This window comes from Acomys russatus, chromosome 11 (genome assembly GCF_903995435.1).
Source record: "Acomys russatus chromosome 11, mAcoRus1.1, whole genome shotgun sequence".
In the NCBI taxonomy this organism is placed as follows: domain Eukaryota; kingdom Metazoa; phylum Chordata; class Mammalia; order Rodentia; family Muridae; genus Acomys; species Acomys russatus.
In genome coordinates this window covers 44,442,259-44,454,351 of record NC_067147.1, presented here as the reverse complement: position 1 = coordinate 44,454,351, position 12,093 = coordinate 44,442,259, and the positions used below count along the sequence as shown (strand labels likewise).

General features: G+C 38.0%; 1 protein-coding gene across 4 annotated transcripts in view; it reads right to left on the bottom strand.

Annotated features, from left to right (window-relative positions):
• The window catches only part of Jmjd1c (jumonji domain containing 1C), a 160,550-nt gene that overhangs the window by 34,717 nt on the left and 113,740 nt on the right, over positions 1–12,093 (bottom strand). For 3 of the 4 annotated variants that reach the window (XM_051153179.1, XM_051153178.1, XM_051153177.1), the window contains exons 3-8: positions 8,662–8,767; positions 6,827–6,951; positions 6,044–6,187; positions 5,758–5,950; positions 3,854–5,532; positions 222–394 (exon numbers count right to left, since the gene is read on the bottom strand). In XM_051153179.1, coding sequence (XP_051009136.1) covers positions 222–394; positions 3,854–5,532; positions 5,758–5,950; positions 6,044–6,187; positions 6,827–6,951; positions 8,662–8,668 — 2,321 coding nt within the window. In that variant the 5' untranslated portion in view covers positions 8,669–8,767. Of the gene's footprint in view, positions 1–221; positions 395–3,853; positions 5,533–5,757; positions 5,951–6,039; positions 6,188–6,826; positions 6,952–8,661; positions 8,768–12,093 lie in introns of those variants that run through there. The other variant, XM_051153180.1, reaches the window with a different exon arrangement.

The following is a 12,093-nucleotide window of genomic DNA, read 5'->3' as shown; positions in this document are numbered from 1 at the left end:
TTTAGTAGTTTACACCTATAATTTCACTGCATGGAAGGCTGAGGCGGGAGGATTGCAATGAGTTTCATAGCAGACCGACTCAACAAGCCAAAACACAATGAAAGGAATCTCTTGAAAGTCTAGTTTTGACACCAATTTTAAATAAACTACTTTAAAAGTGAATTAAGAAAAACCATTAAAGGCAAGGATATTTGTTAAGTTTTAAACACTGATAAACATACTCTTTATGGTGATCGGCTAAAGTCTTTGTCAGAGGTGGACTGGAATGCACTGTAATCTTATGAGGTCGATGAGGTTCTGCACTGGAAGGTCTGACAGGAATGTGACTAAGCAATCCAATACCATCCGCTGAGGTCACAGGAGTGGGTTGATGTAACCAAGGACTGGGAGAATTCTATTAAAAACAAAAACACCTACAGTTTAGTTACAAACAAATAAACAAACAAAAAAACGACAAGCTAAGTTGTTGAGCTGGGCATAGTGCCATGGATTTAACCCCAGTACGCAAGTCACAGCAAGACTTCTGACCATAGTGTATTTATAAACTCTGAAATTAAAAAAAAAAAAAAAATCTAGTGAGATACTCAATTCATTAAGTCTGTAATAGAAGAGTTTATGTACAGCTCCAAGATCATTACATTTAAGGCCTAAATGTGTTCGACTGTGCTTTATAAGCCAGACACTGTTAGGCCACTATAGCTGGAAGTGTAGAAGCATTACCAATTATGATTTCTGTGACAGTGACACATGTTAAAGCCCATACATCTAATATGTGTTTAAAAACGCTTTGCTATACTGTGATTCAATATAATTCAAGAGTGTGCTTTGTAAATGAGTCATTGGGATGAGTCATATAGCAGGAGAATTCAAGCCTCCCTTTGGTTTGACTAAAAGGAATACACCTTGTAACTCACAGCAACAACATAAGGGCCGTTAGTATGTATCACAAAGACAGCTTAAGTTACAACTCTAAACCTCACAAAAGAGTAACACACAATGATGCACAAAAAGAACATTTAAATATAAAGTGTCACAGAAGGTCATAATTATATAAGACTCAGAAGCCTTGAGTCACAGATTAGGACAATGATGAAAGTTTTTGTCTTATGAAGTATCATTTCCAATTATTTCCTAAACTGGTGGCTTCTGCTTACATTGATGACCCTAACCACAAACATGAGGTTAAGAAATCTTTCTTTTGCTTGAAATATTACTTTAGGTTACATCTATGCATTATAATTTTATAGAAATAAATAAAAATCTGACTAGCATAAGGCATTTTAATGGTCTTACAACCAGTCTGTTAAGACCTTAGATCTGTTTTACAGAGTTTGTAACTTAGGGAAGAAGTTTCAGATCTGTTTGCCAACTGTTGGATTCTGTGCTCCTCTAGCCTATCTTTGTGCAGTTCTAACTATATTTATGATACAGCAGAGTGAAGTCTGAGTGGGTCACCAGGCCTGCTTTAAATTCTGGTGAAGTAAAGAATGTGATTAGCAATCTTACCTCATTTAGATTATGTAACTTCCACATTCTAGTATGATTTAACCAATCACATGATCAATAACACATGATCAAAGATGCAAACAGAATCAGGAACTTATCTCTTAATGTCAAGAGGGATAAACTTGTGATGGTGGAAGCACAATCCTGGAACTGAAATATTACCAATACTAAATCTGCCAGTATTGGTACAGAATAACTTGTAGCGATCACTGCTAACTTTATTAAAGAAATCCAAAGCCCATAAAGAGGCAAACTATAGGAGAGCTACTGAGAATAAACCACAGGAAATGTCCTTAAAAATTATTAGGCTGCCAACTGCGGAGTAGGTGTCCCTGACTATCAGCATCAGCCACTGTAACCTGGATTAATGGCTATGATGACCTCATTACTGCCACCTAAAATTACAACAGCTCCTATGACAAACCTTTGGCACCATGACAACCATACTTGTGTCTACTGTTATTTCCAATGAAATGCTAAATATAAACAATATTATTCCTGAAATAATGAGAAATTTAGTAGCATTTGTTTTCAAATTACCACTCTCAGCATATTATGGAACATGGCATGAAAAGTGTTAAGTGTGTCCCATCTTCATGGAAGCTAAGTAGTGAATGAAAATAATTCAAATCTCTACTGACAAAAAAATTGATAAACAAAATGGCAAGTTAGGTGGTAGAGTCCTTGATTAGCACAGCTAACAGCCCAGTACTAATGAATGAATGTGTGCCTACCTACACATACATGAAATAAAGTAGGACGCAGCTTTTACGATGGCCATCTAGCTGCCTTGTGTTAATACGGATGAACCTAAAGGACGTACTTAACAAAGGCAGATAATTAAAAAATATTAAGTGGATCTACTCATATCAAGTGTCTAAGAATAGTAAAAACCACAGAAACAAAGTAAATATGTAGTTACCAAAGGCTAGAAGGAAGAGAATTAAATGCCTAGTGACTATAGCTTCATTTTACAAGATAAAAAAGTCGACAGGTTCTATCCTGCTCAAGGATACTTGACCCTAGGAAACCTGCCTTCATGTCTGGCTGCCCGAGTTACATCCCTAGAAGCCACATGGCAAAAAGGAAGCCAAATCTAACAATGAGTTATCCTGTGAACTCCACTTGAGCATGGTGGCAACCATCTCAACATATACACAATAGAAATGATAGGTAAAAGTTAAAAAAAAAAAAAAAAAAGATAACTGAATGAATGTAAAAGATGGAAAACTTGACACTATTTACTGAATCAATTCAAAGTGCTACATTTTATGCTGCTTTTACCATAAGCAAGGTGGCATTCCAAACAGTTCAGGGGGGATACAGACAGAGTATGGTTGGCAGCACAAAGGCAAAGTTGCTTCATGGTAAGAGTTTAGCAATAATATTTATTCCTGTACTTTTTTATTGTCTGGGTGGTATTGCTATTAGTGCACAATTATTTGATAGTGAAAGTATACATACCATGAAAGATTTTGAGTCCCATCCTACCACCTTCTTCAGTAATGTTATTGCAGAATTTTACAAGATAAAAAAGTTTTTAGCAGGGTGTGGTGGCGCAAGCCTTTAATCCCAGCACTTGGAAGACAGAGGCAGGCAGATGGATTTGAGTTTGAGGCCAGCCAGGTCTACAAAGCATGTCTAGGACAGCCAAGGCTACACAGAGACACCCTGTCTTGGAAAACAAAAAACAAACAAAAAGATAAAAAGTTTAAGGGTTCTATACTGCTCAAAGATACTTGACCCTAGGCTGCTCAGATACATGGCCCTGCAAAAATGTTAAAACTAGAAGTCTCTAACTTTGAATGGCCTTAAGCACAAAAAAGAACTGAAAAAAAAAAAAAAAAATCATACTTAAGGCACTTAAAAAGTTATACTTTGAAACATCCCATGAACATAATATATCCAGCTATCAAAGGCTAATATAATATCATTCAAATAAAAATTTACTAAAAGGTGTTTTTAGAAACATAACTAGAACACATAAATTTAATAACCCTGTACTTCTACTACCAGACATATGCCATAAATCAAAGGCTAACTTAAACTATGGTCTGTAAAATGAAGTCTGGTGAGGTCATTAGCCCTCTACAAAAATATCCAACTAAAAAGCTATAATTAACAAATACACGTTGAAGAGCTGGGTGTGGCGGCACACGCCTTTAATCCCAGCACTCGGGAGGCAGAGGCAGGTGGATCGATGTGAGTTCGAGGCCAGCCTGGTCTACACAGTGAGTCCAGGACAGCCAAGGCAACAGAGAGACCCTGTCTCGAAACCCCCACCCCCAAACAAAACAAAACAAAACAAAAAACAACCACGTTGCTCTGGAGCAACAGTGTCACTTACCCTCCTTAATGAAGCTTCAGCATTAACTGCATTTTCTGGATGAACCCACTTAGAAGAAGGCAGACCAAGTCCTGAGTATGCATGTGTTCCATTTGGATATTGCCAAATAATTGGATAAAGTCCAAGCTGATTATATGAAGCAGAAGGATGGGCTTGTCCGAGAAGATGAGGTGACTGGTGTTGTAACAACTGTTGCTGCTGCTGGTGTGCTAGTGCTAAATGGCTCAAGCTACTGGCATGAGCACTCTCCAGGCGTGGGTGGCCACCAAGCAAAGAGGCAGTAGGCACTCCAGGTAACACAGTGGGAAGTAAGTGTGGGTGATGGACAGAATGGTGTGGACCACTAGTGAGGGGGTGAGTGTTGATGGTGGGTAATGGAGCTTGACTAGACGCCCCAGCTAGTAAGTGGGGTCCTGGCGTTAAGGCAGGGTGATGGGTACCTGGGTTTAAACAGGTTCTGTGGGATGAGGAATGAAGAGGGAAGGGGTGCTGGCTCAAATATGGTGAAATGTGATTAGTTCCCGTTTCTGTTCCAATAAGAGCAGGATCCCTATAAACTGTGAAATGCTCATTTTTATCAATGATTAGAGGGCTCTTCGTAGTTTCCAAAGCACTACCTCGAGCAGGAACTGGATGGAAACTACATCTGGATAACTCATGTTCTACTTTAGCTGCCAGCCTTCTCTCACTAATAGCCTGGTTGTCCCCGTAAGCAGCCTTAGGCTTTACACAATCAGGAGACTGGGTCATCTTGGGTTTAACAACCTCAGGCGAAGAACTGGATTTTCTCTTCTGAGTGTCTCCTGAAGTAGCTAGCTTAGACTTTATAGTTTCTGGGGGTGGACTTCGCTTATGCAGCGGATCTTCTGCGACAGAAACTGAGCTTAATGAAGACATGTAGGAAACATAGTGATTTCTCTCTTTATCCACATCTCGGTGACCATTTCCTGAAGAAGCATTTATAACACTTGATTGAGTTAAATCCACTTTCACCAAATCATTGACCCAGCTCTGGTCAGAATCTTGCCTTGCTGTTTCTAGGTATTTAGCATTTGAATGTTTGGAATCACTGACATTTGGATCCATGTTCTCATGTGTCTGGAGGCCAAAAGTATTTAAATTTTCCTGATCCATCCTGTCTGAATGAATTTCATTTTTGATATCCACAACACATTTGGGTGTCGGTGTTCTGGATGCTAACTTCTCCTTTGGTAATAATTCTACCGTGTGTTTATTTTCCATATTGCATTCTTGAAGACCTGAATTATTAGAATCATGGTCAGCAGCTATGGCCTGTTCTGATGGACGGAGAGCCATGTTTTCTTGAAGGTGGCCGTCCATGGATTTCAGCTTTTCCCCTTCTTCATGGGTTTTCTCTTCCTGCATCTGATCCCAGTGAGATGAATTATCCGTTAGGGGCGCTTCTCCTGCCGTCTCAGCAACCTGGGGCTTTCCTTCTTCTCCGTTTACCTTTGAAGTGATTTTATTTTTCAGCTCAAACTCTTGTGTTTGTCCAGAGGAATTATCAGTTATTTTCTTACTTGAATTTTCTGAGTCACTGCTCTCGGAGGCATCTGAAACATTGTCAGTCCGAAACCTTTTTGTGTTAAGTTTCTTTTCATCCTCCTCAGGTTTCTTTCTTTTACTCATCACATGTTTGTTTTTACCTTTAGGATTTTCTGTAAGATTGAAAAAAAAAAGAGTTATTTTTCATGATATTTTTATGCATTTTTCTTCATGAACACCTCCTTAAAAAATAAAGTGGGTCCAGCCATGCACGATGCATGCCTTTAATACCAGCACCCAGCAGCAAATCTCTCTGAACCTGAGACCAGCAGAGTCAACTGCGTTCTAGGATAGCAAGGAATGTACAGTGAGACCCTGTGCATCTCTTTCTCTCCTACCTCCTCGTGATATATAATCATATTTTTCTTCCTTCATCTTCTCTTCGTCAGGCATACTGCTGTCCGAGCCCTTCCTTTTACTTGGACGAGCATTTCTTTGTTGCTGTTGCTGGTGTGTGTTCGGTTTTGGTACAGCAGCTTGAGAGTTCATTGCTGGTCTGGGACTATTTGCTTGAGCACGTGTATAATGACCCTAAAAATAAACAATGATTATATTACTATTTGATTTTGAATAGCCTAAGGAAAAGTATTTTATAAAAGAATACATTACTAGTAACATACATACGTGAACAGTATTGGTATTTTGACTGGCACGAGATCTGCGTCGTGATGTAATGCCAATATTTTCACCTTTTAACAAAGAGTGAACGACGTCATCTAGAAAGGTCATTTGAACCATAGAAGGATCGACATGCTGTGGCTCTAGTACCTAATCCATGACACAAAACAAACACTGAATCTAACAAACTGACCAGCATAACATACGTACAATTTCTTTATTTAGTTGAACGACTGACAAATCAGTTTGGGAATTCAAATTTGTACAATTCCACCTGCTTGCATAAGCAAGTTTAATTACAAAAGACAAAATTACCTTTTCCCTTTTGCATTCACTATAATTCTGAAAAGAGAATCTCAACAATAAAATGTGATATGAGAACTGTGTGTTTTGAAAATGTTCAGTAGTGAAAAAATGCTATCTGGGAAATATTTATTATTGGAGATAAGAAAAAAACTCAAATTTTAAAAAAGCTAAATTTTAATTTGGTGGTGGTGATGGTGGTGGTGGTGGTGGTGGTGGTGGTGGTGGTGAAGACTAATCAGTTAGGGACTGGCTTTTGTTAGTACTGAAATGAACATGACATCACCATCACTTCCTGAGTGACTTCTCTGTAACCAAAGATACAGTTAAACTTATTAGGGTTATAGATTAGAAACCCTGTAAAACTTTTGAAAGATTTACTTGAGTGGCTGGGTTGGGAGTAACATGCACTCAGCACATGTAAGGCGTGCTTAATATGTGCAATGCCCTGGGTTTGATCCCCAGCACCAAAACTTAACTATTTACCTGATCATTCATAACGATCATGGTGCGGGTGAAGAGATCATGATGAGTAATTATGCCAGTAAACCACTGGGTGGCAGAATCTTGTCTATATACTCTCACTCTGTATCCATTTAAGGAATAAGGACCTTAAAAAAAAAAAAAACAACAAAAAACAAAAAACAAAACACAAGGGATATCTTAAATAAAGACATTTCCCATTTAGGAATTACCTTGTAAAAACAATAATACTTGGTGATAGATGAGTGATACATTTACGATCAGTAACTGTCTTAGAAGACAGTTATCTTAGCTCAGAATGCAAATTATACTATAGACACTGCTACACATAGGATACTTTTGCCATCATAAATTAGGAAGAGAGCAGGAACCAACATAAGGCTATAGTGGCCCACAACGTGGTACAGAAGCAAAACTAGCCAACAAGGTTTAAGAAATGAGTTCGTGTCTGAAATGGGAAAGGAATTTGTAACTGACTTATGGGACAGCTAGGAGAAGCTAAGTCAGAAAGCACAGCAGCCTTAAACTGACACTGAACACAATCTCAAGCCAGCCTCATATATTTTTGTCAAAGATAGAAGCGGATTATTAAGGCTTTACTCTTTTCTTATAAGGATATAAGTAAACAAAAACTTATTTTTAAAAAACAGAATGATTGTACCACTAAACTACAAAGTATAGAGGGAAACAAAAACAAAGACATCACATCATCTAACCACAATCAAGAGCTGCTGAATCTCTGGATTTTATAAAATATTTCTTAATCTCTTTAAATGACATTATTAAACGCATGTAACTTGGAACCACCCTTTTTGTATTTGATATTAAGAAATTGTTTCCCAACTCACCCCAGGATAACATCAGTGTAGTAGCTTTACTCAAAAATAAAAATTTACAGAATAAGGTGATAACTGCGAGACAGGACAGAATTCTGAGGTTTGAGAGTTGTTGGGTAGGAGACATACACACGAAGTCTAGTTTACTTATCTATTTATGATGTGTAAAACTGTCCATGAACAAAGCTTAAAGAGCATTCACAGTAAGGCTTGGTTAGTACTGGATGGTCTGCTGTTGTACATAATGAACAACAGTTATATACTCAAGGTTACTGCTTACTAATACTTCGTGACACAAATGGCTTTGTTTCAGTTTTCGTTTTTGAGGCAGGGTATCACTATGCATGTATGTACTGGCTATCCTGGAACTCACTATGTAAACCAGGCTAGCCTCAAGCTCATTCCAAAGTGATAGAACTAAAAACTGGCACGAGTTTCAAAGACTGAGACACATACGGGAAAACTGTTATCAGCAGTTCAAGTCACGTGCCTTAATTTCAGTCCAACTTCACAAGAACCTTGCGTTGGACCATACGACTTTAAAACAAGGCAGTAGGAACGATGAAGAGGCTCTGATGTGAAAGTCACATGCTGTGCAGACAATCCTCAGGGAACAAAAGGGAAGCTAGCACTGTGCTAAGTGCTGTACAGGGACGCTTATCAGGTATCAGCAGCCTTCTTCCAAGGAGATCAATTATGACTTTGGGCAGCCCTCCACTGCAAGCAATGCTTCTTTATCCAAGGAGAATACACCCTGAACATTCCACTTCATGGAAATTTCTCTATCAATAAAACAACTGTGTGAAGCTCTAGCTCCATATGCAATGAGCCAGTGAAATTATAAACTTTATAAAATGTTTACTTATAGTTTGCCAATTATTTTCAGGCAGACTATATACAATTAAAGCTATTAGATTTCACAAAACTGAGCAATCAAAAAAAAAAAAAAAAAAGTAAATTGGCTTAGTTTCAGAAAAGGATGTGTAACTTCAACGTAGATACCTTGCATAAAAATCTCCTGAACCTTCTGCTCCTTCACCCAGACCTTCACTTCCGCATGCAGCTGTGGGTTGTCCCTGAGTATGGGCTTCTGGCTGTCTATGTCGTCCTGAAATTATAAATGAAGAAGACCCCATCACACTTTGCTATAACTTACTGTCTTCTGTGTTCTAAGCACATTTGCAAACTCAATACAAAGCATAATTAGTTTCTTTAGCAACTAGAACAATATGGCATAAGAAATTATTCTGTAGTGAGATTTGGTCCCTGATAATTACTACCACATTCAAAAGTGACACCAAACAACAAAATCTGGTGCTGTGAAATTCAAATTTCTGTTATCAATTTCCTTATGTGTAAGGCACTTACTAATATCTGCCATTTAGCTTAGTAGGATTTTATAAGGCTTTCTAAAGTAATGATACTATTATTTCCTAAAGCATTTTGCAGCAATGGTGGTGTGAGCATGCAATTCCAACACTCAAGAGGAGGCCAAAGGTTAAAAAGTTTAAAGCCAGCCAGAGCTTTCTAAAGAGAGATCCAGGCTCAGAAGCAAGCAAAGTTCTAGGCACAATTCACACCTCTAATTCTAGCCTTAGAAGACTGAGGCAGGAGGATAGTTCCAATGTCCAGGCCAATAAGGTCTGCACAGTGAGCACGAGGCAAGCAAAGGAAAAGAACAGCTGGAGCTCTGGCTCAGCAATTAAGAGCACTTGTGGCTCTTGTAGAAGACCATGTCTGATTTCCAGTACCAACATAGTGGCTTGCAACCACCTGTAACTCCAGTCCCAGGGAATTCAAAGTTCTTTTCTGACCTTATAGAGCATATGGCATGACAGGCAGGCAGGCAGGCAGACAATATATAATAGTTTTCATACCTTTTAAAGACATGAACTATAATTACCTATAGAAAAGACTTTTATTTTTGCCAATGTAATAGATATATATTTAAATTTTCCAAAACCAAGTCACTCAGGTACTGACGGAATAGCCCCAAGTGGCCACCCTTTCTATAAGCTATATCCTGTTTAATGTCAGTTATAACCCCTAGCAAATGACAAGTGGGACAGTTCAATTTGGCAATATTTCCCTTACTAGAAACTCTAGAAGTTACTGTTGTCACCTTGACACACATAATTTACCTGACAAGTGGCCTAGGGCCAATTTATCTTGATAGCATTAATAGGGGAGGAAAAGTCTTCCCTGCGGGTGGCACCATGCAACTGTCTGGACCTTGGACTGTTACAAATGGAGAAAGTGAACTGAGGAGTAACATGGGTCATTATTCTCTAATTCTGATTATGACTGTGTTGTGAGCAGCTTTGGCTTTGGCCTCCCTGTCATGAAATGTGAGCAAGAATAGCCCCTTTTCTCGTAAGTTAGTCTTACAAGGGCATTATATCACAGCACCAAGAAAGGGAACAAAGACAGAAACAGAAAATATGGAAGCGATAGTTCATCTATGCAAACCAAGAAATGGAGGCAGAAGAAACTGCATCAAGTTCTAACATTAAAATTGCTTACAGTGAACTCCAGGTGAGCCAGGGATGAATCGAGAGCTAGTGGCTTAAGTATCACTTAATCCTAGCACCTGAGAGACAGAGACAAGTGGATATCTCTGATATCGTGGTTTACACACTGAGTAAATGTTTCCTAACTTAAAACTACCTTTGAGATTATAATTAACACCTACATCATATAATGTAAACTGGAATACTGTAAAAGATATGCTTCCCATTGTGTGTATATATGTGTATGTGTGAGAGTACCACAGGAGTCTGATGTCTGCATACACGTGAAGAGAGCACTGGGTCTGTTGGGACTAGAAATACAGACAGTTGTCAACTGCCATGTGAGTGCTGTGGAATTAAATCCAAGTCCTCTGAAAAACAGCTAGTGTTCTTAACTGCTGAGCCAACTCTGCGACCCCTGCTTCCTATACTTACTAGATTTTTACATACATACAACATACTTAACTCTTGAAGAAATTTTAAGTGTTTATTTTGTATTTTTTCTTTTTTGCATTTACTTTTCAAATTTTGCTATTATTCAAATATTTGACAAACTAATTTTCTAACTCTTGTTACTATAAATTTCATTCAAAGTGAAAAGTGATCAAACTACAGTAGTCTTTGTTTCAGTGACTATTTTGAGTTATTCTCTTAGCCAACATTGATATTGTGGCTTAGAAAACAATTTTGACCTAAAAACTGTCTCCAAAGTATCAGCAGAATAATCATAGTGTATGGTCAATGGAATTGGAGTCATGCTGAATGCTTTAAAGCCTGTAATCTATGTGGACTCTTAAACTCTACTTGTATACTAAGAACATTTACACTCTCAAACATTATGATACTGATGCTGGGGTTTAAAAAAAAAAAAAAGTAACTAACACAAAACCAAACTTTACCTCAATGGAAAATGGAAAAGACAAATTCCTTATCATAATGAAATGAAAATGTAACACTGAACAAAAAGACAATGATAAAAATGCAAACATGCTAATATAATTTACCACAGGCCAGAATTTTACAGTAGAAAGCAAAATATTCCTCCAAAGGAAAGCTCCTTTTAAAATATTTATATTGCCAGGCCTGGTCATCCAGCAGTTAGTTCTAGGACTTGAGAGATGGAGACAGGTGGATCTCTCTGAATTTGAGGCCCATTTGGTCTACAGAGAGTTCTGGATCAGCCAGACCAATGCGCTATCTCAAAAAGCAAGCAAACAAACTATAACAATGAAAGCAGCAACAAGCCACTGCATCTTGGCTGAAAAGATCACAAAAACATTCTTTTACTTCATTATTTTTCCAACTAGAAAAATTAATGCAACACTTTAAAGAATTACTTACTAACTCAAAGTCTTATCTGCATAGTTCACTTGATCACACAACTTTTATACAACAATGTGCTAAACCTTTTGCATTAATTATGGCAACTCTTCCTCAACATACCTTTACAGTACTGAGTACTGTCTCCTTTTTATAGATGACAAAATGAGGAGGAGGAGACTCACAAGTGGTTATGAGCTGAGGTCACCTGTCTTTATGTATAATAAATTATATACATATGTGTGTGCGGACACACACACACACACACACATAAACATTGGTGTGTGTGTGTGTGTGTGTGTGTGTGTGTGTCCCCGTCCGTGTAGGTGCAGATGACAGCCTGTGGGAGTGAATTATCTCTATCATGTGGATGTGTACAGGGAATCAAACTCATGTTATCAAGCATGGTGGCAAACACCTTTACCTCTGAGTAACTTTGTAGGCCCAAAGATAAACTTAACCTTGCTATGCTTTTACTTATTTTTAGGAAGGTTTTACTTTTAATATAGATTTAATATTTCAACATTTATTTACTTCTGAGTATGATGTATTTAGCTTGAATGCACATTATTGCACCATGTGACTGTATTGTGCAGAGGCCAGA